This window comes from Meles meles, chromosome 1 (assembly GCF_922984935.1).
Source record: "Meles meles chromosome 1, mMelMel3.1 paternal haplotype, whole genome shotgun sequence".
Taxonomy (NCBI): domain Eukaryota; kingdom Metazoa; phylum Chordata; class Mammalia; order Carnivora; family Mustelidae; genus Meles; species Meles meles.
In genome coordinates, this window is record NC_060066.1 from 173196173 (window position 1) to 173223658 (window position 27486).

Below are 27486 nucleotides of genomic sequence, written 5' to 3' on the forward strand. Positions count from 1 at the left end.
ACACTCTTACTTTGCCCCACCCCTCCGGCTATTTTCACTTTTTCATAGGTGAGACCCTCTTCCCGCCTCCCGGAGCTGTTGGGGGCGGGCGGCACCTGGAGGAAAGCGTCTCGAGGGGAGGCGCAGGTGTGTAGGTGAGTGGTCTTAGAGGCTGCAATGGGACCAGTGTTAGAATACCAGTACTTCAAACCCTAATTTAGGGCAACCTTGACCGCTTATGGGCAGCTGAAGCTTGGCCAGGGCACTTCCCTCCGATCCCCAGTGTCCCTCACTGTAAAAATGGGTTAGAAATGCGTTGTTAGCGTGCCTGCACAGCTCCCGGCCCGAAGTGGGTGCACTGAAGTTTCTTGCCTCACCACTCACTTCCCACGCTACCTTGACCGCTGCCCCTCCCGGAGTCCGAGAGTGGCCCTGGCCACCACACCAGCGCCGCATCCGACTGCGCGCCCCTTCCCCGACGTGAAGAGGAATCTAGTTTCCTCCCGTTTCCTCGGGGTTTCCCTGTCTGCCTCCTAGAAACAAGGCCTGAGCTATGGAGGTGTTCTTTGCTCCTTGTGCAAAGGAGCACCGGTTTAATCAAATGATTGCAGTGTGTCAGGCGCAGTGGTGAGCGTCGGGTTTGCGTTGGTGAATAAAATAGCTATGGGATGTAGAGCGTATGGGCAGAAAGTAAATAAATAAGCAATTGGAACACGCACGCGTATTTCCTATTCCTTTCCCCCTTTCTCTTTTTAGCACTTAACACTACATGTCGCGTTTTCCATCTTGATCTTGTCTAATGACTGTCTCTTCCACCAGAATGTAAACTCCATGAGTGCAGGGGGGTTTGCTTCCTCGCTGCTCTATCCCTTGCACCTAGATGAGTACCTAGCACTAGTAAATACATGCTAAATGAATCAATACATAATTGAACTAAATAGAGTGAGAAGAAGTGACCTTTAAGAAGGCCTGAAGGGTGGGGAGAATCATCCCACCAGGGACAACAGGATGTGTCAAGACCTGGCTTAAAGTAGTGCGTCTGAGGGGCGCTTGGGTGGCTCAGTGGGTTGAGTCGCTGCCTTCAGCTCGGGTCATGATCTCGGGGTCCTGGGATCGAGTCCCGCATCGGGCTCCCTGCTGGGCAGGGAGCCTGCTTCTCCCTCTCTCTCTGCCTGCCTCTCTTGTGATTTCTCTCTGTCAAATAAATAAATAAATAAATCTTTAAAAAAAAAAAAAAAAAGTAGTGCGTCTGAGACTGAAGAAAGAGGTGAGGCCAGGAGGAGGCAGGAATCAGGTCTTTAAAGTTCATGTCAGACTTGGCCAACTTCTCTGCCGATTTCCAAAATACCAAAGAAAGTAGGGTAGTTAAGACACGGAGAAGGTAAGCTTAAGGCAAACACTGATAGGAATAACCCTCTTCCCTTCTCTCACTTTATCTTACAAAAACTTCAGGAGTAAAAAAAGCATAAAGAGGGCTCCAGACTTCATTCGCTCACCACACGCACCTGGTCCATAGCACAAAATAAAAACGGGTTGCATTATTATGACACCATGCTAGGCTGCAAGCTCTCTAAAGGTAGAGAGCCCGTATCCTATTTACGTCTTGTGTCCCAGCATGTAGCACTGTGCCTGGCTCTCAGACCTTTTCTATAAACTGAATGAACATTCACCATTCACTGGTGCCTTCCATAAGCCAGCCTTGTGCTTAGTGGTAGAACAGAGAAAGAATAAGACAGCATCCTTGTCCTCAAGGGGGTTGCAGCCTGCTAAACCTTCCTGAAGTCATAGAGCTCATAAACAGTAGATCCAAGTTTTCTGAAACCAAACCCTTTCTTGTGTAAGAGAAAGATGTATTGCACACAGAGGGACTGCCCTTCTAAAACCAAGTGGTAAGAGGATTTGGACAAGTTCTGATCAGAAGGAGCCTGGGGACCAGGCAGGAAGATTGGATTCAAGCCAGAAGGCAACTGGGGAGCTATTAAAGGTTGCTAAACAGGAGACTGGTGTGATCAGAACTGGTGGCAGGTATGCTGATGGATGGTGTAGGGAGAGACTGCAAGCGCATCCTCTGGGACCATGGGAAGCTCCAGTGTAAATGGACATGGGAAGCGGGATAAGTAGAAAAGGTCTTAAAGATTAGGAATCACGGGAAGTGATTGGTAACCGAGAAACCAGACCTCCCTGTCTTAGGAGTTAGGTGACCTTGGGTATGTTATTAACCGCCCCCAGACCCCAGTTTTCCTATTTAAAAAATGACATCTCTAGTACCAGCCTCATTATAAGGATTAAATTAAATGCAGCAGTTTGGTGGGTGACTTACCTGAAGGAAAGAAATTAGACAAAAGGGGATCTGGGTGGCTCAGTTGCTGAAGCGTCTGCCTTCAGCTCAGGTCATGATCCCAGGTTCCTGGGATCGAGTCCCTCATCAGGCTCCTTGCTCAGTGGGGAGTCTGCTTCTCCCCTTGCCCCCTTCCTCCACTCATGCTCAATCTCTCTTTCTCTCGCAAAAATAATTTTAAAATCCAAAAAATATATACTATTTAAAAAAGAAACTAGACACAAAAGAATACATTGGTATGATTCTGTTGACATAAAAGTAAAAAGCCGGCAAAGCTGAACTACAGTGGTTAAGTTTCTACACAAAGGGGGCAAAACTAAGGAAAAGCAAGGGAATGATTATACCAAAGGTCAGGATGATGGTTACTTTGTGGGGGATGGGAGGTGCTCAGGAAGGGATACTGATGAGGGGGTTCTGGGTCACTAGCCAGGTTCTTTGTACTAGACAATGTGGTAGTTACAAAGGTGTTCCTTTCTAACATTTTAACTTCTAAATAATTTTGATAACCGTTAAATTGTACGTAACTATTGTATTTTCTCATTTAAACTATTTTTTAAATTCAATGCGCTTTTCTATGTAAAGTGCTTATCCGGCACCCAAAGCACAGGAAGAAATCAGGAAACTTTGGGTGCCAGCTCTGATCATTGAGCCCTGTCTGTCTGCCTCCCCTTCCAGGCAGCAGGATTCAGGGTGAGTCCTCCCTGACCCAGTGCTCACACAGAGTTGGGCACCTGCGGGCCTCAGGGCAAATGGGAGCAACCAAGGTGACCAGAGTATAACCCACCTGTTTCCCTTTCTCTCAGGCCAACGGGGGAGGGCCCGGGCCTGTGGCCTCAGAGTCGGACCTGATCTGGGAAGAGCACCAAGTTGTCCCTCCCAGGCTGCTCAAGCCCCACCAATGATGGATGAGAGGGAGGAGGATGCCGACGAGGAAGCCTGGCTGCAGCTTCGGCCGGTGGAGCCATTGCCCTCCCAGTGCTGTGGCAGTGGCTGCTCACCTTGTGTGTTTGACCTCTATCACCGAGAGCTGGCAAAGTGGGAGGCAGCCCGAGCCAGCAAGGACAGGAGCCTGCTGAGTGGGGAGGAGTCACAGGTGAGGGAGGGCTGCTCCTCAGCCAAGATGGGTCAAGGTGGCAGTGTCGGCACCCTGCGCCCGTGTGGGGAAGATTTCCCTGACTCTGCACGCCAGAGAGATTGGGGTTCAAAGCCTGGCCCGGAACTAGGCATGGGGTCGGCCCAGGCGTGAATGAGGTTTGGGCATTTTATAGGAGAGAGATCTGAGTCATGACATTCAGAGAAGACTTCCTGGAGGAGGTGCAAGTGAGTGGAATGTTAAAGGTGGTGGGCTGAGACTTAGAAGCCATGAATTTGAATTCCTGCTCAGGCTGTGACTTTGGACAAGGAAGCCACTACCACTCAGGCCTCAGTCTCCCCACATGGAAAATAAGGATATTAGATTAGATCATCTTAAGGTCCCATCAAATCGGGATTTTTAGCAGGTTTGAAGGATGAGTAGGTATTTCATACATTGGAGATGAGTATTCTGGATAAAGGGCACAGCTTGAGCAAATAAAGACTCCCAGACAGGAAACAGCAAGGCATTCTTGGTAGAACAGAGAAGAAAAGGAGGCTTGAGGTTCATCCACAGGGCCCTGGAGTGTCCAGCCAAGGAGGCTGCACTTGATCCTGGGGCTGGCGGAGCTGCAGAAGGCTTCCAAGTAGGAGAAGCTCAGTGTGAAAAGCTCAGGCCTTCTTTGATCAGAACATGAAAGGGAAGTGAGGTGGGACTACTCAAAAAACTGTCCACAGAGAGATAGCCTGTCCAGAAGGGAAAGCTAGAAGGGTGCTTGCGCCTGCTTGCACGTCTGCTGGGCCCCAGGTCCTAGCTGTTGGATATTTTCCTGTTACAGAGCTGTCCGTCCAAGCTGAGCCCAGAGACCTTCCTGGCCTTCCGCATCAGTGCCATGGACAGACTCACCGAGGACACTTACCATGTTCGGTTTGCACTCCCCAGGAACTGCCAGCTTGGCCTGCGGCCTGGCCAGCACCTCGTCCTACGGTACACTCAGGTAGTGGGAGGCCAAAGCTTCGCAGCCCTGCTTGGCCATTTGCTTGCTGTGTGGCTGAGGGCTACTTGCTTAGCCTCCCTTAAGCCTCCCTTGATCACCCTTAAGACAAACGTAGTGCCCCCTGACTCAGAGGATTCTGGGATTGTGTTTTCATAACAACTAACAGCAGCAACAGTAACAGCAAACACTTCTGTGGCATTTACTCTCCAGCACACAGTTCTGTGTGCTAGGACTGCCTCCTAGAACACCTAGGAATTCACTGCATCCTCACAAAACCCTGTACGGAAGGTACCATTATCATTCGCAAGAGGAAACTGAAGTCAGAGAGGTTCAGTAACTTCCCCAACGTCACACAGTTAAGAAATGCTGGAGCCACAATTTGAAGGCAAGCAGTCTGGCTCTAGAGTCTGTGGCATGAATCCAATATTAGTGCCAGTTGAGAGGAAGGACACTTGTCCTTGAGAATAAGGGACTTGCCCAAGATCACACAGCCAGTAAGTCCTGCAGCCAGGATTCAAACCCCCAGCCTGACTGCCCAGCTACACTACCAGTCCTCTGAAGTTCCTTCCTCTTCCCAGCCTCCTTCTGCCCTCTCCCCCAACTTTGACCCCCTCCCTCTGCACTCTCCCACACTGGCCCAGGGACAAGACCCTTTGGGACCTGCAGGGGGAGGCATCTGCTAGGTGGTTGACTCTGGGTCTGAGGCTCAGCAGAGAGAGATGAGCTCTAGATGTGAGTGTGGGAATCACCAGCCAGCACCTGGGCAGCATTTGGGGGTGTATGTGGAGTGGAAAGAGGGAAGGATGGAGGACCGAACCCTGGCATCTCTAGCATTTGTGGTATTGGCAAGAAGGGGGGAACCAGCAAAGCCAACAGAGGACAAGGAGAATGTCTTACTATGGGTCACACTCTAGCCACTTGCCTCATGCCATCCCCCGGTGTTTGCACCCAGTGTGTCCAGCCTGTGGCCTGGCTGGCTGTCACGAAAGCTCACTATCCCAGTGGCTCCAGGGCAAGTCACAGCCCCATGCAACCCTCCATCCATAAGTCAGGGCTGCCCAGCACTCCCTGTCCCTAGCTTGGCCCCTCTCCTCCACCCTCTCTGCTGCTCCAGTGACATTCCTAACATAGGTAGCTAACCGTGTCACTCCTTTCTCGTGTCCTAAGGAGGCTCCCAAGGTTCCAGTTTCCTTTCCCACCGAGTCCTCCCTGCTCCTTCCTCACACATGTGCTTTGCTCCAGCCCTGTGACCCACCCACCAGTTCCTGGCTTGCTCTGCGTTTCCTACCTCACCCTGCGTTCCTACCTCTAAGCTTTTGCCTGGGCTGTGCCCTCTGCCTGGAATTCCTTCCCATCCTGTCCCCATTTTCACCTGTGAGTGGCCTGCCTTTTTCATAGCCAGGAGGGTAACAAAAGTTCTAGGAGGCCTCCTGAAGCTCCCTGGATGAGAGTGGTCCCTCCGTCTGGAGCGTGTCTGTGTTTACCTCTGTGACAGCAGAGGTCATAGTGCTCCTGGCATCCAAGCCAGGCCACAGGTTGTGTTTCTTATTTCCCTGTTTGTTCCCCAAGTGTTCCTCGAATATTTCTGTCTAGCTTCTCGCTTGTGATGCATTAAGATGGGGCCTTTTAATTTTTTATCATTTTAAAGACTTTAAAGATATTTATTTATTTACTTATTTATTTATTTGACAGAGAAACAGCTAGAGAGGGAACACAAGTAAGGCCAGTGGTAGAGGGAGAAAGAGGCTTCCAGCTGAGCAGGGAGCCCAACTCGAGCCTAACTCGGACCGTCAGATCATGGCCTGAGCTAAAGGCAGACACTTAACGACTAAGCCGCCCAGGAGCCCCTTATTTTAAAGATTTTATTTATTTATTCGTCAAAGAGAGAGAGAGAGAAGGGAGCAGGGGGCAGTGGCAGGCAGAGGGAGAAGCAGGCTCCCTGCTGAGCAAGCACCTTGTTGTGGGACTCCATCTCAGGATCATGACCTGAGCCAAAGACAGATGCTTAACTGACTGAGCCACCCAGGCATCTTTTTAAAAAAATTTATTTACTTGTTTGAGAGAGAGAGTACATGCCCAAGTAGGGGAAGGGGCAGAGGGTGAGAATCTCAAGTAGACTTCCTAGTGAGCACAGAGTCTAAATGGGGGCATGGTGCCAGGACCCTGAGATCATGACCTGAGCCAAAACCAGAGTTGGACGCTTAACCAAATGAGCCACCTAGGCGCCCCAGGGTGGGGTCTTTTTAATCTTTCCACATGTCCAAGAAGAAAGTTTTACACACAGTAGGATTCAAAAGAGGAGTGCTTGGGTGTTTCTGGGAAGCTCTGAAGTGTTGTGTGAGGAACCCCACTCTGGAGTCAGTCAGAGCTAAGGATGGAATTTAGCTGTGTGACCTCAAGCAAGTAACGTCCTAAGCCTTGGTTTCCTCATGTGGGTTATTGGGGTCTTTTGATTTTTTTTTTTAAAGATTTTATTTATTTATTTGATAGACAAAGATTACAAGTAGCCAGAGAGGCAGGCAGAGAGAGAGGAGGAAGCAGGTTCCCCACTGAGCAGAGAGCCTAATGTGGGGCTCGATCCCAGGACCCTGAGACCATGACCTGAGCCGAAGGCAGAGGCTTTAACCCACTGAGCCACCTACGCACCCCTTTTGGGTTTTTTGTTTAAGATTTTACTTATTTATTTGAGAGAGAGAGAGAGTGCGTGTGCTCACAAGCTGGGGGAGGGGCAGAGAGAGGGGAGAAGCAGACTCCCCAGTGAGCAGGGAGCCAGATGACACAGGACTTGATCCCAGAACCCTGGAATCACGACCTGAGCGGAAAGCAGACGCTCAACCAACTGAGCCACCCAGGCGCCCCTGGGTTATCATTTGTTAAATGAGATAATGTGCACAATATGCTTGGTGCGTCGTAGTTATTGACTACAACATGACTGCTACTATTATTATCTGTCATTATCATCCTAGCCCCATTGTTGATAACATCATAGAGAGGATTCGCGCATGAGGTCAGGCTTTGGACTAGGACACCGTTGAGGATCCTTATAATTCTAATGCTCCTGGTACATGGTAATAAGTGTTTAATAAACATTAACAGTCTTTCTCTTTCTTGTTCTGTGGTCGAGAAGAGGTCAGGAAACACCACAGTGATGTCCTAAAAACAGCCCCCATCATCAGTGGACTCTTTGAAGACTTTGCCATCTGTGATCCCATAGAACCACACCACAGGGACACATGCGGTTGTCCTCACTTTACAGAGGGGCAGCTAAGGGATTACTGACCTGCCTGGGTCTCACAGCCAGCGCATGGCAGTGGGGGAGCCCAGCGCCCCTTTTTACTGCTCCACCTTCAGTGAGGACCACTGGGGACAGCTGGGCCCCAGGTCTCACCAGCCTGGCACAGAGGAGGTACCTGTAAGTGTTTGTTGGCCTGGCTGACTGCCTGACCATATACTTCTCTTCCCCAGAGGGAAGGTGGATGGCTTAGAAATTCAGAGAGCCTATACGCCCATCAGCCCTGCCAACGCAGAAGGATACTTTGAAGTTTTAATCAAGGTGAGCCGACCCATGCGGGTGCCCTTCAGATGGTGTGGACTGACTCCATTTGGCGGCTGGGTCGGGATGGGGCGGTACTCAACCATGTGGGAAAAGCCAGTGTGTTCACATGGGAGGAGGCTGGCTTGAGGAAAGAACAGGGGGAGTAAAGGAAGCCTTCTCCCATCTCCTCCTTTGCCGAGGCGGGGTGCGGGGGGGGGTTTACCTCAGACCCCAACAGAGACTGATTTTAGGAAAAGGAAGCTCAGACTGAGGAAGGTCACACTGTTCCCTCGTACTCTCTCAGCTCTTCATGGAGAGCGAGCCCTGGGCCCAGGGGAAGGGGCAGCCGAGTCACCTGGCCCCTGCTGTGTACTGATTGCTGGGCTCCAGAGAGGAGTCAGATAGAGTGCCCCCCCCCGGGACAGAGGGCCAGACCAGGGCAGGATGATGGGATAGACGCTGTGACGGGAGGCCCCAACCCAGTCCAGGGCAGCTGGGGTGCAGGGAAGGGAGCGGGCCTTCCCAGCAGAAGCTGAGTTAGAGCTGCGAGTTGAAGTGAAGGAATGGAGAACCAGCAGAAGTGAAGAAATGAAAAGGAAGCTCTCTGGGCCGGGAACAGTATGCGCAAGGGCAAAGAAGGCACACTGGGGGAGCCATTAGTGACCTGTCCCGGCCTAGAAGGGGGCGAGCAGGCAGAAGTTTGGGCACGGAGCACCTCGTGAATGGGACTAACCTGAGACCATTCTCAGGGCAGAGACGGTGCCAGGGCGTTGGAGTTGGGCCTTGACCAAGGGATACAAATTGGCAGTGGTAGGAAGTGGCATTCCAGGCCTCAGCCTGGGCAGATGACCAAAGGGAAGGAGGCGTGAGACAGGGTCTGTGGGAACTGTACCCAGTCTGATTGGCAGGAGGGGTGCTCGTGGGGCAGCCGAGGTGGGTGTGGCACTTGGTAGAGATGAGATGAACAAAATAGTCTGGGTACAAACCGCCCCCATCCCCCCAGGACCCAAGGTGTCGGCACTGGTTATGTAAGAGATCCTGAAGATCCAATTATGTGGGAAAAATAATTAGGTTGAAGTACATGAAACTTCTGATACTCTAACATTTTTGACTTACAGAAACAGTGGTTTCATACAGGTCAACCTACTACATAGTCAACATTGTCATTTCCCACACAGAACCCTAGGGAACAGTGGTATTTAAGAATAGCTTTCACATCCTTTATCATCCTTGTAGCGTGGGAATTATTATTGATAGCAAACTGAGACCCCAGATATCATTGATAGCAAACTGAGACCCCAGGAGGACCCGAGGCTCCACAGGGAGTAAGAATTGTGGCCAGTGAGTGAGCCTGGCCTCCTGCCTCCAGGACCTGAGCACTGTCTTGGCTCCTGCCTTCCCTGACTGCACTCAAAGCCCGAGTGTTTATTCCCTCACACAGAAGCTTGGATGGGATCCCTTCTCCACGCAACTGTTTGTCTGGGAGATTCCACAAATCCTCTCCAAATGGCCTGCTTCCCCAAGCTGCTCGTCTGGGTGTGTTTCTGTTGAAAGGATAAGCCTGGAGACAGTTCTTCAGGGCAGCTGGATCTCTCCCAGCTGCAAGGCTGATTTTCTCCTCGTTTACCGGAAAGCCTCTCTTTAGAGAGATGCTTAATTATCCCTAAGCCGCTGCTGGGAAGAGCTGGAAATGTCTTTGCAAATTGGGAAGGCATGCGGGTTTCTTAGGGTTACCTCCCGTGTGGATGGGAGGGAGGAACTCTCATCGCTCAGGCACCTTCTTGGCACCACGCACTCTTTCCAGCTTTCCAGCTGTTTCCATCTCCTTTCAGCCTCCTAACCGTCCTGCAGAGTAGATCATATTATCCCACTTTACAGGTAAAGAAACTGAAGCTCAGAGTGATGATGTCACTGTCCCTAGGCCCCTTGGGTAATGTGACCCCACGTGGAAGAACGGAAGTTCAGGGTTGGTTCTGTTGGACAAGTGTGTATTGAGCAGGCTCCGTGTGGGTGCTGGAGGCACAGAAGAATCCTTTCTCTCTCCTTGAGCGCTGTCTGTGCCATAGGGCCACTCAAGCCACAGCTGGGCCTGTGCCTCCCCAAGACTGGGGTCAAAAAACCGATGTGCTTGCCTCCAGCAAGTTAAGAGAACTGTAGCCTCCCTCCCAGACTTCTGGCAGGAGGGCTGAGGCCTTCCCTTGCTTTATACATATGGTACCCAGCGAAGTCAGCGATACTACCAGAGGTAGCTGTGGTTGCTTAAAAGCACAACAGGTAACCAAAGCCCAGTCTCCTTCAAACTGAGTTATATTCTCACTCCAAACACCCTTCCAGTCCTATTAGAGCTTCCCCCTCCCCCTCACATTCCTGTGTCTTAGGCTGTGCTACCTTGACCATACCTGATGCCCAGAACCCTCTCTGTGTTACTGCTCCCATCCCTAGTGAATGCAATCTTTTTTTTTTTTTTAAGATTTTATTTATATGTCAGAGAGAGCATGGGCAGGGGATATGGCAGGCAGAGGGAGAAGCAGCAGGGACCCTGATGAGGGACTTGATCCCAGGACCTTAAGATCATAACCTGAGCTAAAGGTAGACATTTAACCGACTAAGCCACCCAGGTGTCCCCAGTAAATGCAGTCTTACCTAACCTGCAAGGTCCAGCTCAAACTTCTCCTCCTCCAGGAAGCCATCCTTGATCTTACTCCATTAGAAGTGACCGTACCTCCTCAGGGCTCTCTCAACATTCTGTCCTTTTCACAGGGTGTTAGGTAGTCTCTACCTTGAATGTATCAGACTTTGGTCCCTCCTAGTTTGTGAGCTCCTTCAGGAGGGGTCCTGGATCTGGATTGATTGATTGATTCATTCATTCATTCATTCATTCATTCATTGAGCTATTTATGAAGTCTTTCCCAAGGTTCAGACACGGGCTGTCTTCATGGAGCTTAAGGTCTAGCTGTGTTCCCTGTAGCCCCAGCTTGGTGCCTGGCCCCCAGTGGGGAGGCCCACAGGAAATGTGGACTGCCCACTCCCATGAGGGAATCCCCTGCACAACCTTCACTTTTGTCAGCCAGCCAGGAGACAGTGGCAGGTAACACAGAGGCTGCAAACGAGTGGCATGAGAACTGATTGCAGCACATACATGTATTTGGCTTGGGCCTACACGGCGTTTTAAAATTAGAATTAGTTTCTGACATTTCAGAGATGGGTGATTTTACATGAAAATGTGGATCTTTTGCCCCTCTTAGAAAAATCAGAAGATAGGGCATCGTCAGCCCCACAAACTACATCCCGGGATCTGCAAAGCGACTTCTTCCTTTAGAAGGAGCATTCCTGTGCTCACCCGTTTACCACGGTCCCCACCACCCGCTGTTGCCTCCCCGATACCGAGAGTGAGTGTCAGTTGACGTTACTCATCTCTTACCCAGTTCTGTTCTCGGTGCTGTGACGTGCAGGGCATCTGCGGTCCTGTGGGTCAGAGACCTCTGAAGGGAAGGCCATCGGCCCTGTGGTTCTTACCAGCCTCACTGTTTCCCTTCTGGATAAGCTTCTGGGTTCATCTGAAGATTGGGAATGACGGTACCAACTCAGGGGCAACTCAGAGGGTCCTCTGGATGGCACCTGTCGGGCACATGGCCTGCCGGAAGGGCCACACGTTAGTGGCTGACATGGTTGGTACAGGCAGCATGTACGTGTCTCAGTGAGGTCTCCTTGTGTTTGCTCCCAGTGCTACCCGACTGGGCTGATGTCCCGGTACGTCAGGTCCTGGAGCACAGGAGACACAGCTTTCTGGCGAGGACCTTTCGGCGACTTCTTCTATAAAGCCAACCAGGTCAGTGCCAGCACGCTAGGCCCTCGGGAGACGCCTCCCACCTGAGCCCCCAGGACCACGGTTTCCACGTGTCAGGCTGTAGAGTCACACTGTGCCATTCTTCCTGAGTCCAAGCCCAATCCCAAAAGCGTCGTTGGGGTTGGACGTGGGAGGAGACAGAATGGGTCTCTGCATATGCTCTAGAACTCTCCAGGGCTGCCCATTGCTTAGCAAATCCACACTCATGTACTTGGTACTCAGGAATCCTATGTCGCCAGACCCTGTGATATCTTTCCACTGTCACTTTCCAGCTACAAAACCATGGAGACCACTCCCTTAAGTACGCCCCATAGCTCTCCACTTGGGAACCCACTGCATCCCAGCCTGAAGGCTCTTCCCCTCATCTTACTGGCATGCGCATCTCCTTCCCTGGCGGGCCCAGGAAGAATTAGTCATTTCTCATCAGTTGGTGCATATCTGGAAAGCAGCTTGGCAGTGTGTACCAAGAGTCTTAAGAATCTTCAAATCCTTTGACCCAGTGATTCCACTCCTGGAAGTCTGTCTTGTGGAAAGGATCCAAATGCTGCCTCTTGTGCACATGTTCACAGAGGCTTTACTTATAATAGCAGGAAACTGAATATGCAGCCACGGGGGACAGCTAAGTGCACAGGGTTACAGGTACTTGATAGCATATTATCCTGGGTTTTAAAATAATGTTTATAAGTGATGCGATATGCTTATGCTGTAAGATCAGGTGACAAACGCTATGTGTGAAGCTGAATTGCAACAGGTTTGGGAAACAAAGTTTAAACGCACAGAAAATATGCGAAAAGAAAATGCAACGCAGGGGTAGCAGCTCTGGGTGGTAGAATTATGGGTGGTTTTTGTTTGCTTCATTATACTTTCCAAATCGTCCGCAGTGAGCCCCTACTACCTTTATAATTAGGAAACAATGCAAACAAAAGCAAATGAAAAAGAACAAATCATTTCTTTCTCTCCATTGTTTTTATTTAATATAAAAAGAGCTTTTATTGGTTTTTTTTCCCTTAATACACATATGATACATGTTCATTACAAAAAAAAGAAAAAGAAAAAAAGAAATCAGATGTAGACAGGCAAAAAGAAGAAAGGAACGCACACCTGCAGGCCGTCTACCCAGACACACCAGTCTCACTGCACCCATGCACGCATCCACGTTTGTGTGTGTAACAAGTGCATGCGCCCACATACATGTGTACAACACCATGAGACACGTGTGTGGCGCTGCCTATGGACCAGGCCCTCATGTCCATGCTAAGGGTTTAGTTTACCTCACCACAGCTCTGGGGTACTGCTACCCCCACTTTACAGACATGGCCGGTGTCTGGGTGGTAATAGCCCTTAGCAGCGTGCTCCCTGCGTTAGCCTTGCTCAGCCTTGCATTTTATCCGAGAGTGTCCCCGTGTCCACCAGGCCCTTGTCAAGGGATCCGAATTGTCCCTGTTTCCCCTTGACCTAGAAGGGACCCCTGATGCACTCTGTCTTAACCATCCCTTCCGGGGGGAGCCTCCCTGTGCCTGCAGAACACCCCTGCAGAGCCCCGGCCCTTCCCATTCAGGGGTGTTGTAGGGCCAGGCAGTGTAGGACCAGACAGAGACATGGTGTCTCCCACACAAACTTGGCCTCTGGGACACACAAAGGCGTGGTTCTGCGCCGGTGGGGATGCCGGGCTGCTCTGGCCCTCTCCCTGGTCCTGTCTTGCCGCTCTGCAGTCGCCTTCATTGTAGATGGGACATCGTGACCACCCTGAGGCTGGCACGTGAGCTTCTGTCTGAGACATTCACAGGTCTCCACATGGGGCCATACATGGGGCAAACAGACGAGGCCCTGTCCTCCAGAAGCTCACTGTGTGATGGGGGACAGATGCCCACACCAATGGTGGCGGTACAGCGTGACCGATGTCGTGAGGAGGGGGTAGAGAGGACTGTGGGGATGCAAAGGAAGGACCCCTCACGTGCTCCTGGCCCGGAGAAGACTTTCCAGAAGAGACCCCGAGGGGTGGTGGGAAGAAGAGAAGGAGCAGGCGGGCAGGGGACCAGGAGGCTGGGGACACGCGCACAGGACAGGGTGGTGCAGACAGCAGCAGGGCTCAGTGAGGGAAGGTGTCGAACTGTGTGGGAGCACCAGGATCCACACCAGGCACTTGATGGCATCCTGTTTAATCCTCACGACAGTTCTGAGACACATGTTACTATGGGGAAGGAGCTGTTATTCTTTTTCACCCGTGAGGAAACCGAGGCTCAGAGAAGTGAAAACACTTGGCCAGATCATTTGGCTGAGGATTTAGACCCAGGTCTGCATGACTGATACTCGAGGAAGTATTTCATGCTGGGGTGTGAAAGGCATTAGCTGTCGGTAAAGCTGGGTGGAAACGTGGGCTGCGTTCTCAGAGGCCTAATCTCTAGAATGAAGGAGGTGACTAGCTTGCTGCATAGGTCGGGCACTAACCTTTAAAGCACTGACCTTAAAGAAGATCACATCTCCTAAAGAGACCTAGAGCCAGGAAATGGATTCGTGGATTCAGTAATGGGTTGATGGAATTGGGCCCTCCTGGGGAAAAATTTTGCTTTTATTGCATGGCTCTTCTATGCCAGCACTGTGCTGCGCACTTATGTGTAGTATTTCGGTCTAGAGCAGGCTCAGGGATCCATGCCAGGGCCCTCAGATCTCTACAGGGCTGCCCTGGGGCAGAGAAGGCAGCGCAGAGGGCAGGGCTGCGATAGGGGTGGCAGACTAGGCTTTGGCAGGAGCAGGTTTCAGCTCAGTGTGAGGTGGAAAGACCTCCCTGGCAGGGGAAGTCAGCCTATGACAGAGCGATCTGCTTTGGGAGGTAGTGGGCTCCCTGTCAAGAGAAGTGTGTAAGCAAAGTCCTGTGGAGATGGGTAGGAGAACAGCTGAACCACTTGTAGGATGGGCTACACCTTTTTACGTTCCATTTCAGCCTCCAGATTCCATGATTTCTGTGACACAGACCTCACAAGCTGTAGGCTTTCACAAGCAAGGATGGCTTCCTGAAGGACATAGAGAGGGGACCTCAGACGGGTGGGACCCCCGGGAAGGGCTGTGCTATGCTGTGCAGTTCAAGCAAGCCCAGGAATAGGCCATGTGTTGGGTGGGGGGACTGAGACCTGCCCTCTCCCCATTCTGTTCCCCAGTATGGTGAGCTCCTCATGCTGGCTTCGGGCACTGGCCTGGCCCCCATGGTGCCGGTCCTGCAGACCATAACAGACAATGCAGAGGACGAGACCTTTGTCACCCTGGTCAGCTGCTTTAAGACCTTTGAGAGCATCTACCTGAAGACCTTCCTCCAGGAACAGGCCCGTTTCTGGAACGTCCGAACCTTCTTTGTCCTCAGTCAGGTGAGCCCAGCATTGTGACTTCCTTCCCTGATTGAGACTGTGCCGGCCCCTTGCACCCATCCTGAGGATCTGCTGTAGCCTCCCTGCCTCGGGGTTGCAGTAGGAATCCTTGCTCCAGGTGGGGACCGCCTCCCTGTGCCTGGCAAGGAAGGCAGGTCTGGTTCTATTTGGTGTGTGTGGATATGGGAACTGATGCTTGAGAGGTGAAGGTGCTGGCCTGTCCGTGCTGTGGGGGAAGCCAGGACTGGAGCCCAGGCTGAGCTCTGGCCCTCCGCACCGTGCTGTGCTGCCTGTCAGCTGCCCCCTGGCCTCACCAGATACATGGGCTGGGGACCTGTGTGTGGAGTCAGTGAGCCAGGCCATAGATGTCCCCAAGGCTGGGATAAGCTCCTTCAGGGCAGGGATCATGTGTCTGGATCACCAGGCTCCCTTTGGTGCTCAGCAGGGTGTCAGGCACAGAGTAGGCATGCTCGCCATCAAGGATTGGTGAAGCAAGCGGATATGGGGTGACCGCATTTATTTGGGCCTCTCACACAGCACTGTGCCCTTACACAGGAGGAAAGCTGCTTCCAGACTCTCCAGGCTGCAGAAATTTGAACTAGAAGCAACTCTGCCTCCTGACCCCTGCCCCTTGGATTTCTCCTCCCTACACGCACTCAAGCCACCTTGCCCTCTCCCTCCCCTCTGGCCCATAGGTTGGGGGGTGGGGGGTCTTGTTCCTTGACCCAAGCCAGGCCCCGAGCTCCCTTCCCCTTGGTCTGCAGCTTTATTTCTCTTCTGTGTGCCCCCAGAGCTGGGTCCCTGCTGTGGCCCCTACCCGTACTGTGTTGCTCAGGGTTGGCCTCACTGCCCAGGACTTCAGAGCACCGTTCTCATCAGCTTCCTTTTTTTTTTTTTTTTTTTTTTTTTTTTTTAAGATTTTATTTATTTATTTGACAGAGAGAGAGATCACAAGTAGGCAGAGAGGCAGGCAGAGAGAGAGGAGGAAGCAGGCTCCCTGCAGAGCAGAGAGCCCGATGTGGGGCTCGATCCCAGGACCCTGGGATCATGACCTGAGCCGAAGGCAGCAGCTTAATCCACTGAGCCACCCAGGCGCCCCAGCTTCCTACTTGAGGCAGCCTTTGAGTGTCCCCAAAGACTGGCGTGATCTTCCCCAGCATGACTAGGTGGGGGGCTGTCAGGAAACTGGCTTTCCCTCCCCAGTACCAGGGCTCTGGGATCCTCAGGGACCAGGTTCTGTGGGCTTGTCCATGGGACAGAAGGCCCGGTGGCATGAACATGAGGAGGGCCATGCTTGGTGAGCGTTTGCAGCGACGGGAAAGCTGAAGGCCGGGGAATGAAGCAAAGGCTAGCGTGCAGCCCAACCGTGTACCCAGGACGGGCCTGTCCCCTCTGCTTGGGGCCCAGCTCGGGGAAGGTGGGAGGAGTGGCAGCATCACCAGGCTGTTGGCCGGCCTTCCTGTCCCCTGACCGCATGCCGGGTGCCCGGGATAAGGAAATGAAGATGGCCTGCCCTGCCCTCCAGGCACTCACCTTGCTGTGGGGAGACAGCCCCAGGGATGGGGCTTCACTGAGCACTTTCTCCATGCCTGGCACTGTTCCAGGCCCTCTGTGGGTGTGAAATCATTTAATCCCACCACAATCTTAGGAGGCTTGTGCTGCCACCATGCCTGTGTTGTAGAGACGGCACAGAGAGATTAAGAACCTTGACTGAGTTGGTAGAGAGTTAGGTGTGAGCCCAGGGGGTCCTGGTCTAGAAGCCTGCTTTTACCACGTGTTGGTATAAGACAGCACATGGGGAGGGCGTTGAGGATGCTGGCAGCAAGCACGGAGGGCTTCACAGAGGAGCCGGCATTGAGCCTAGGCTTGAGGGCAGAGTTAAAGTTGACCGGCAATTAAGGATCTTCAGCCCTGGGCCAGGGCTTTGATGATGCCAGTGGCCTGGGCCCGGGCAGATGAGCGGGCTGGCTGTCAAAGACAGGGACAGGTGAGGGGCGATGGAGTGGGAGATGCCCCCTTGACCTGGGATGCTCCCTGGCCTGGCCAGGCTGTAGCCGCAGCAGCCCCATGGGGCTCCCTCTCCAGACACTCCCTACCAATTGGCCCTTCCTCTTGCAGCCAAAAGGGCAGCCCTGACCCTCCACCACCCTGCTTCCAGTCCTTCCCTGGCTCCCCACTGCTCTCGGGATGACAGCCCAGCCCGCACAGCTGCACCAACCCGTGTGGCCTTGTCTCCTGGCACACCCTCCCTGCATGTCCCAGTGTCACTGGTCACTGGTCTGCTCCTGGCTTCGAGGGCACCGTGCTCTTCTGGCTGGCTGCTGGGCTTGCCTGTGCTGGTGCCATCCCCTCTTCCAGGAGCATTTTCCCCCGCCTCCTCACCTAACGGCTGCTCACCCCGCATATCTCTCTGCTGGGGTGTGACTCTATCCCGAAAGTTCTCTAGAGCCCCCAGACTGGCATAGGTGTTTCTGCTGTCATAGCCGGGGCTCTCCTCCTTGACAGCAGCTACCCTGCGGCGCCATCACTGATTGTGGGCTCCCCACCCCACCTGGGCAGCAACCAGACCCACTGCATCTCTGGGTGTGCAGTTGGGGCAGGGAGACTATGCCAAACCTAACTAACCTGGAGGAATTGGGCAGCGGGAGGAAGAGGTGAGGCCGGTGGGCCCTACGGTCCCGGCCCACAAGGGCCCTTTGGGTGGGTCAGAGCATGGAGGGGGCATGGAAGGTCCAAATCTCCAGAGAGGATCCCCGTGAGCACCGCACTGGGGTCAGATGAGCTCTGTGGCATGGGCCTCTGAGGTGCTGTGAGAAGAGGCCTGCATTCATCACAGTGGCTCACAGAGGTCATGGTCACTCAGCCGGGACGTGGTGGCAGAGCTTAGACTCCAGCCTCCTCTCTCTCCTTTGCGTCTCTCTGCTTACCCCAGAAGCTAGAAGCCTGCCTTAATAGGGTCTGCAGAGGGGACGGTCCCGTTCTGGTTTTGTTGGCTCAGATCCTGGGCATGTGGTGTCTTGCCTCCATTAGAGATCGTCAGACTACACATACTTACTGACTTCTGCGCTTTCTCTGTGCGTATTGTACTTCGGGGGAACGTCCACTTAAAAGAGAGAAGTTCCTCCGGGTAAGCTGGAGGTGGGGCTTTTGTTTTGTGATCCCGAAGATGAAAGCCACCGGTGAAGGCTAGAGGAGCAGAAAGAGAGCAGCCTGGGTCACTGGGGCACCATGCTCCCTGGAATCCTTCTTCCAGCCTTTTTATGTGAGAAATAGCACCCCCCCCCCCTTGGTTAAGGCACTGCTGCCTCAGATCCCCAGGACACAAAGCCGGAGCGAGACCAGGAAGCTTGTCTGTTTCGAGCAGCTGCCACATCCCAGTGCCACTCAGTAAAAATGGGTTCCATCAACAAGGTCATTAAAGCCTGATGAAACCAATGAACACATGTCATGCTCCCACGATGACAGAGGTGGACAGCCTTACAAAGATACGGGGAGGTCCCCAATCTTGGGGAGCAAACATGTCCCTGGAGTGACGGGTGCAGCAGCCCCTGGGAGGCAGCGAGAATTAGTGGGGCCTGCCTCCCTGCGTGCTCCCGGGTGTGCCTCCTCCTCCCTGTGCCTCACCTGGGAGGATAAGCACCCCCCTACCCCCGGGCTAGTTATGAGGGTAATCAGAGCCCCCATGCCAAGAAGTCTCTGGCCTGCGATAATGCTAGCTAAAGGTTGCCTTTCCCCCGCCCCCCCCACCTCAGTTTCCTGGTTGGACAGCGAACTGGGGAAACTCTGAAGACTTCCCAGTAGTCACCTGCATGATTTCTCATTGTCTCAGGAGAACTCCCTGGAAAAGCTTCCCCAGAGTTACCGGGAGAAGACCCACTTTGGCCGCCTGGCCCAGGGCCTGATCGAAGAGCTGGTTGGTTCCTGTCGCAGAAAGCCGTTTGCGTTGGTCTGTGGCTCAGCGGAGTTTACCAAGGACATGGCCAAGTGCCTGCTGTGCGCAGGCCTGGCTGAGGACTCCTACTTCCTCTTCTAGCCCTGGCCTCCCTTCGGAAGCCCTGGCCAGGGTCCTGCCACTGGAATACTGGGAGAAGCACAGACTGGAGTGTAGGCCTGGCCCACCGCTCACTGGCCCCATGGCTGTAGGTGAATGTCTACCTCCCTGCTCCTCCAGCGCTCATCTACCCCACAAGGTTGCTGACTCCCTCAGGCTGACATACTGCTGGGTGGAAGGAAGATGGGGCTGCAGGAGCCCCAGGAGGGGGTGTGGGCGTCCCGGAGGACTCCTGGGAGAAAGCCAGGTCCATGCCAGGCCCAGGGATGAGTAGAAGTTGGCAGGAATACTGGGAAGGAAGAGCGTCCCAGGTCTCTCAGATTAGAGGGCTTGGGGCCTCCCGTCACACCCTGTCCTAGAAATGCCTGTTCTAAAACCTGCTTTCCCTGGAAACTGCGTGTCCTTGCTGTGGTCTCAGGGCTGGCTCTGATGTGTTGCTTGCCGAGTGTTTAGGGAATGACCATAGGGGTAGCTAAGAGTTCTTTGGAGGGGCTTGCCTTATGTACCTCCTGTGCCTCAAGCCTGACACAACGCTCTCAGTTTCTGTGACCTGGTCACATTCTCCCAGCAAGGTGGGTCCTGGATTACTTTTATTTGTACGGGGCCCAGGCCTTTCCTGCTGCAAACAGCTCCGCTCGAAGTCTCCCTTCCCTGGCTCAAGAGCCCAGCCCACAGTCCTCTCCTGAGCAAAAGAGGTACAGAAACAAACACCCCTCCCTCCTGCAGGCAGCCAGCTCAGCCCGCCTTTAGCTCCGGAGCCCTGGTGACGGTTGCTATGGAGATCTAAAGATAGAGCAGGAGTCAGGAGACCTGGGTCCCTCTCCCTGCTCTGCCCACTGATCTGCTGCTGATTCCGCCCCACCCTCACTGCCCTCCCCACTGAGCCCCTCCACCCTACCGTGGAGCAAGACCTCCCCAGGGACCTGGCGCTCCCGGGCGGCAGGCGGCGGGCGGCGCACTGGGGGCAATGAATCCTACTTTCCACCGCCTGGCCTCCACCATGCTGCCCCAGCTCAGGTTGGCCACGGGGGCTCCCAGAATCGGAATACTAAGCCATGAAATCTCAGAGCAAGAGGACCATGGAATCAGAAAGTTATAGTCGTGAATCACAGCCCTCCTCACACCAGAGATTAATGTTCAAGACTCCAGGAAGCATCCCGTCGAATAGACTCATTGTGTGAACAGGGAAAGCAAGGCTCCGTGTGGCAAATAGATGGACCCAAGGTAAAGCAGTTGGCGGCAGAGCTGGCATGAGAAGCCAGGTCCCCTGATGTCACCTGTACGGAAAGTTGGGTAACCGGCGGTTTTCAGACTGAGCTCCGTAGGACTCTAGGGTTCCATGTGTGGCAACAGTGAAGGGACAGCCCCATGGGGTCTCCAGGCCCCCCACAACTGGAGCAGTTCTGTGGTCATCCCACTGATATATCAGGGTGTGTGGTCACCTTCATTTGTGAAAGGGGGTTTTCCTGCATGGCCCAAAAAGTTGCAGGCACATCTCCATCCTGGGCCATGTCCAGGAAACAACCCAGCAGAGGCATGTGGAGGCGGTGCCCGAGGTTTCACGCTGCGCTTTCCGGGCAGAATTTGACAGTCACTTAGAGGATGGGAAGACTGCCTGGGACCTTCCCCCAAGAATCCTAGGCACCTGAGCATATCAGAAAAGTCCAGTGGTCATGAAATCATTCTCATTTTGTTTAACTCTGAGTTTCCCAAGCTTATTTAACTGTAGGACAGTCCTGTCCACTAGAATCTTTTGAGAGCAGCATTCTATGGGCTGTACTTTGGAACATGCTGGTCCATGGCACGGCCCCCTTGCACAGCCCCTGAGTGTGGTGAGCTGTGAGGCCTGCACTAAGCCTCAGAGGTCCGAGCGGGAACCGTGATCTCTTCCTGCCTCTCCTGTGACTTAGGCAAGACACTTCTCCATCTGAGCCCCTCAAATGTGGGCGTCTTCCTTTCCCCCTTTTCCCCTACCCTGGGGCATTCTGTTGATGCTCCTCACAGATATTCCTGGAGGGCCCGTCATGAGCCAGACTCTGTTCCAGCACCAGGGAAACTACCAGCAGTTCTGGTCACTCTGCCACAGAGCTTATAACCCAACAAGGAGTGCAGAAATTAGACTCGTAACTCTAAAAGGGATGAGTATTCTAAAAAGGGAGGTATGGATAGCAGGCGAATGGATGGCAAGGGCTTTTCGCCTAGTTCTGGGGGGCCAGGGACATGCCACTGCCCCAAGGGTAGAGGCTTCAAAGGCAATACTGTCGCTTAGAGTTAGGGGTGGGAGGAAGTCCCACATTAGAAATGGGGGCCTGCGGTAATTCTTTTGTGTCTTTGTCCTATTTTATGTATTGGACATTTTAGACGTGAGACACAGCCACTCAGCCATAGCCATTAGCCCCTCTTGTCCTAGAATGTGTTGCCCTCCCCTTCCCCTAACCCCACATGGCATCTGTACCGTCTGGATAGAGTGGGGTCTCTTGTCGTGGGATGATGGTGAAGACCAGCCATGCCCTTGGTACCAGTATGCCAAAAGACCTCATATCGTCCAGAGACTGGAAACCTCCTGCCTTGCAAGATGGTAAGAGCCTAAGAAGGGGATTGGCTGGGGTGTATGAGGATGGCCTCTCTCAATATGAGGGTGGACGGTTCTGCCCATCCCTCCCGATGAAGCCACACCCTCCACATGGTGTTGGGGGCATGCCGTGGGGGGACGGCAGCCAAAGTACTCCTGCCTGAGTTTGGCCCCCTCACTGTTTGGCCTGCAGCACTTACACATTCCCCTGGTGGGTTTCCCAGATTCTCCCCTCATGCCCTCCGTACTGCAGCCAGACCTGGTTGTACAACTCCAGTAACACTTAGCAGGAGAGCTTCCCCCCAACAGATTTTGTGCACAGTGCATTATTGTTGACCCAAGGTCCCATATTGAACAGCAGATCTCGTGCAGATTCGAGCTTGTCACTCCCTTGCTGAAAATCCTTCAGTGGCTCCCTGTTGCCCTAGGATACAGCGTTGCAGCTCTGTCTGCCTCTCTAGACTGGCTTTCTGTCCTTGGCCCCTTGCCCCCAGCTCTCAGGTTCTGCCTGAGCACTCTTGCTCTTCATCAGTACGGCCCTTCCTGTTGGCTGCTCTCTGGGTCTGGGCCATCCTTCCGCCCTCCCCTCTTCCACTCGCCTTGGCCTCCTCGTCCTCTGAGGACTTACATAGCTCACTACCCCTTCCTCTCCGAAGCCGCGCCTGTCTCGACACTGCTGGCCAGGCTAGCCAGCAGGTTCCCATGCGTCCTGCTGCGGCGGCATCTCTCCGACTGCCTCGTTGGCAGGTGAGCACATCACAGGCCTGTCCCGGGGCCTGTGCATCATGTCCCCAGCATGGGTGTGTGCCCGGCACATCCCGGATGTCGAATACCCGCGAAGTAAACAGGAAATACACGTGGAGTACTTTACAGGTTGCAGAATGCATCTCTCTATGTTGAAGCCCTGGATCGTCCCCAAAATGCCCACGATGTTATTACCCTGTATACTGGTGAGGAAAACCAAGCTTCCAAGACGTGAAGCAGTCCTACAAGGTCACGTCAGGATGCACAAATTCCAACGTGCTGCAGTTGTCGTAAAGGTTATATGTGACACGTGAGTGCACCAGGAGACGTGTATAAAGATGTTCTTTGCTGCACCATTTGAAATAGTAAATAAAAACTGCCCATATGTCCATCAATAAGAGAATAAGAGAAATAAACTCTATTCATCCAGTAAAATAACGCACAGCAGTTAAAATGAATGAATGAGATCTACATGTATCGACACAGACTCAATTAAACACAGTAATTGAGTGAAAATCAAATCATAGAAGGCAAGACAATGCAATACCAATATTTTGAAAGTTTAAAAACACAAAATAATGTCAAATGCTCACGGAGAGGGTACACCAACTGCAAGGCTGGTGCTGACCTCAGGGGATGGCATGGGGTGAGGGCTTTTTTTTTTTTTTTTTTTAATCTGCCTCTGCATCGCTTCACTAAGAAAATGAATATGGCTAGTTACAAGCATCGGGTGACTCTGGGTGATGTGGTCCCTGATGTCTGCTTTTTCCGTATTTGAAATCATTCCATAATGAAAGATTTAAAAAAGACGATGAAATGCGCCTGGTCACACTGCTTCAGAAACTAGAGGCTTAAACACAGTCATGCCCACGCCTTCAAGTTAGGCTGTGCCTGTTTATGCCTCCAGGCTTGTCCAGCTTCCATTTGAAACTGTCATGAGTGCCTGCTATGTACCCTCGTCAGGGTGCCACAGCAAGTAGGAAATGCACCCTTGGCACTCAACTTACAGCTGTTCCCTCTGCTTGTCCCTCTGCTTTCTGTTGTAAATGCAAACCAGAGTGACTTTCTAGACACCAGAGTTTGGGGCTTGTTTGTTTTATTTTGTTTTCCTTTTCAAGAGAGGCTGGACTAGATTCAAATCTCTTGACAGTTGTATAAGTATCCAGAGCAAATAACTTGGCCTCTCTGAGCCTCAGTTTACTCATCTACAAAGCGAGGACAGTTGCAGCGTCGCCCAGGCTTGTGTAAGGATGAAGGGAACGTGTGTGGTGGGCAAGTGCAGCGCCTCGCCCAGAGCAAGTGTGAGAATCCAGCCCCGTCCTTTCTCCTGTCTCCCTGGTGTCTCCCAGCCGTGCCTGGCTCATGGCTGGCCTCTGAGAACAACACTCGTTCTCAAACTTTCCTCTCTCAAGAACTCCCCTTTTTACTATTTTCCCCATGCTTTGGAAAGATTTTGATCCTAAATTGCATGTATTAAGTCATTATTAATTTATCTCCCATTTTTTATTAATCAAAGACTAAGCTCTGGCCCTTAGAGCTTCTGATCTGCACAGCCAGCTGGGGGCTGCACGTGGTCGACATCATTCCCGCCAGAGGCAAAGGAGGGCAGCAGCCAGGGTGGTCTGAGTGGCCTGAGGAGGGGCAGTGCAGACTCAGCATTTTCATTTCCTCATTCGCACTGACTGTGAGTTGTGGGAGCCGCGGGCCTTGCCCAGCTGGGTGCTATTTGCACCGGACACCGGCTGGCACAGGGCCCCCATGGTTCCGGGAACCCTCATGCCACAGGACTCATTCTAAATAGATGGCATGGACCAGGGCCACACAGAAGAGTGTGGGGTTCGCATAGGGGGAGGTGGCAGAGCTGTCCTGCATGTGGATCCGAGCACACTGGCTTGTAACAGGTGACAGGGCAGGGTGACAGCCTTAACCAGGTCCTGGGTCGCAGCTCTCAGCTTTGAGACCCCCCTGGCTTCTAAGTGGCTTAGCCTACAGTAAGTGCCCTAGGAGGCTGAGGCTTGCTCTAGGGCACCAACCCCCTACACTTGTGGCCTCCCAGGGATGGGCTCAGTGCCTGGCCGCCAGGGGAGTCCTCAAGCAGAGAGATGCAGGAGCCTGGTGCTTATAAGGACTTTATGCAACTTCTTCTGGATGCGTGAGTGGGAGAGGTGGCCAGGATCATCATCCACTAAGGTGTCTCAGTGCTCACGATCTTTAGAGAGCAGTTGCTTCCCCGTTTTGTAGGCAAAGAAACTGCCAGATACTCAAGAGGTAAAGCACCAGATGGAGAAAGTGGTGGTCTTGCATGAGGGGAGGGACCCGTAGCTTGCCCTCTCCCTCCCCACCACCCCACCTAGCACGCTGTCTGGCCAGTGGACGTGCCGTCTGTGGAATGAATGAATGAGCTCATGGGAGCCCATGACCGTGGGTTGGGCTTGAGAGGGTGTAAGGAATGTGTGCGGCGCTGTGCCTGGCCTGCAATGGGGTCCCCATGAGCAGGAATCCCCTTCCTCTGCCCCCTCTAAGGGCAGCAGTGCCCTCTGCTCAGAAGGGAACCTTCATGCCCAGGCCCATGACCACCTTCAGGGAGCTGCCCCCGTGCTCCAGAGAGAGGGCTCCCAGGGATCTCCAGCAAGCTCTACAGGCTCCATCCAAACAACCCTGAAGCCTGTCCAAGCTTCCCTCATGACAACTCACCCAGCCCTAGCCTGCCTTCCCTCCATGTTATTCCAGAGAAGAACATGCCCTTGGACGTTCAGCCTCTCTGCCCTCCCTCTCTCCCATATTTTCTGCCTCACCTTGAAGGGCTAGCTGTAACTTGTGGGGCCTCCTTTCTCACCTTCCTTCACTCCCAACCCCCTACACTCTGGTGCTCACCCCATATGTGTCCCTGGAATCCGGAGATCGTTTTCCAGCAGCCTGCGATGCTGTTGTCAATTCCCTCCTTTCTGAGCCTGTTTCTTCAACGGTATAGTAAGTCCTACCTCTCCAGATTATTCCGAGAACTAAGTAACCCCTTCCTCCGTGTATTCAGCAAGCATTTTTGAACACCTGCTTGTGTGCAGGCTTCTGTCGGGTTCTTCAAGACACTGACTTTGGAGGTGTCTGCAATTCCCCCAGGGTCACAGAAGCTATTAGAATAAATGTGGAAGAGCCTGGCATTCTGTCTACACGCTGTGGGGGCACCCTATGAAGGTGGGCTCTGTGCATTTTTCTGACTTCCCTGGCCCTCAGCTTCCACCGCTAAAAAATGGGAGGGAATGGGGCTTGGACTTCCTCTCTGAAGTCTCCTCCAAGCCCAGACTGCCAAAGGTCCCAGCCCACCCTCTTCCTTGGGCTGCCCCACCCCTCCTCCTCTCTGTGCCCTTCCCTCCCTCTCACCTTGACTCCCGGTAAACCCTGCCGCACGGAACAGCAATGAGGTCCCGGAACCTGAGTGTGGCAGCTTCTGTGTTTGGAATTTGTGAAGCTCGGGGGGACCCCCTTCTTTTTTTTTTTTTTTTTTTTAAGATTTTATTTATTTATTTGAGTGAGAGAGAGAGATCACAAGTAGGCAGAGAGGTAGACGGTGGCGGGGGGGGGGGGGTGGCTGTCAGGATGAAGTCTCCCCTCTGAGCAGAGAGCCCAATGTGGGGCTCCATCCTAGGACACTGAGATCATCACCTGAGCCGAAGGCAGAGGCTTAACCCACTGAGCCACCCATGCGCCTCAGGGACCCCCCTTCTTGATAGGGGACCTGATGAGGGAGCGCTGCTTCCCTGACTGGGATACCTAGTGGCCTGAGGGGAAAGCGGGGTGGACAGGTTGGAGGCAGGAGGGACCAGGGCTCTCAATGAAAAAGACTTCAGGGGTCTTGCCCCCAGCTCAGCCTCTCCAGGCATCTCCAACCCTCTGTCCCAAGTCTGCACACCAGCTCAGACCTCACCTTCCTCCTCAGAAATGGGCCTCCGTGTGGGTAGAATCGGTGTCGCAGGAAGAACACACATGGGCTTTCGAGCTGGTTATACTTTGGTTCAAATCCCAGCTCCACCAGCGAGCAGCTGTGTGATCTTGGGCAAATCACTTCATTACTCTGAACTGACTTTCCTCATCTGGAAGCTGGGCATACTTTACCTGCTTCTCTCAACAGATATTTATCAAGCACTTACTCTGTGCCATGGGCTGAAATACAGCCACGATGAAATACAGGTCTCTGCTCTCTCAGTGACCAGGGATTCGGGGAGACAGACAGTCAGCAGCCAGGGGTCTCCCGCAGGGTTGTCGTACCTCCCAGGAAGGGTTTGGAAACCTTGGGGGATACTAACACCTCCTCACAGAGCTGTGAGGGTGAAGTGACATAAAGTGCACAAAATATTGAGCACTGGCCTGGCACACAGTAGACGCTCCATAATGCTTGTTGAATAAAGGCACTGATAAAAGCAACTCTCTCTGAGCTATGGCTACCAGACCATAAAATGGAGCTTGGAAATCCTTACCTTGCAAAGTAGTTGTGAGGATATTGAACTTTGTTTAAAATAATAAATTTAAATCAGTAAATAGAATGTACTACTTACCAAGTACTGTTCCTCTGAAGATTTTATTTATTTATTTATTTATTTATTTATTTATTTGACAGAGAGAGAGATCACAAGGAGGCAGAGAGGCAGACAGAGAGAGGGGGAAGCAGGCTCCCCGCTGAGCAGAGAGCCCGATGTGGGGCTTGATCCCAGGACCCTGAGATTGTGACCTGAGCCAAAGGCAGAGGCTTAACCCACTGAGCCACCCAGTCACCCGAGTACTGTTCTTCTAGTATATGTGCTGCCGAAGCGAGCACCCGAGTACTGTTCTTCTAAACCCTTTGCAAATATTAACTCATTATTCTCATTTCACAGATAAGGAAACTGAGGCACAGAGAGGGACGTTAAGGAACCTGCCCATGGTCACACAGCTTGGATATGGCTGGATGTGAATGTGCCTGGCAAACAGTAGGAGCTCAGCAGTTGCTGGGGGGCAGGG

General features: G+C 52.8%; 1 protein-coding gene across 4 annotated transcripts; it reads left to right on the top strand.

The window, feature by feature from the left end:
- Nucleotides 1-76: 76 nt before the first annotated feature.
- LOC123936810 (NADH-cytochrome b5 reductase-like) lies at nucleotides 77-22878 on the top strand. 4 transcript variants are annotated; one of them, XM_045997381.1, is made up of 7 exons: nucleotides 77-134; nucleotides 3121-3410; nucleotides 4228-4376; nucleotides 7852-7939; nucleotides 11646-11750; nucleotides 14924-15127; nucleotides 18957-22878. In XM_045997381.1, exons 2-7 carry the CDS (start codon nucleotides 3216-3218, stop codon nucleotides 19158-19160), a joined length of 945 nt encoding a protein of 314 aa, XP_045853337.1. In that variant the 5' UTR covers nucleotides 77-134; nucleotides 3121-3215; the 3' UTR covers nucleotides 19161-22878. The 4 variants fall into 4 exon arrangements, with proteins under 4 accessions (XP_045853337.1, XP_045853343.1, XP_045853341.1 ...); XM_045997385.1 differs by having other exon boundaries at nucleotides 112-126; XM_045997387.1 differs by lacking the exon at nucleotides 11646-11750.
- The last annotated feature ends 4608 nt before the right edge of the window (nucleotides 22879-27486 follow it).

Bases quoted from the DNA above. Each gene is read 5' to 3' on its own strand.
- LOC123936810 (XM_045997381.1), top strand. From the start codon at position 3,216: ATGATGGATGAGAGGGAGGAGGATGCCGACGAGGAAGCCTGGCTGCAG. The intron at 3,411-4,227 runs GTGAGGGAGGGC...TTCCTGTTACAG, and splicing joins TGAGTGGGGAGGAGTCACAG to AGCTGTCCGTCCAAGCTGAG. The intron at 11,751-14,923 runs GTCAGTGCCAGC...TCTGTTCCCCAG, and splicing joins TCTTCTATAAAGCCAACCAG to TATGGTGAGCTCCTCATGCT.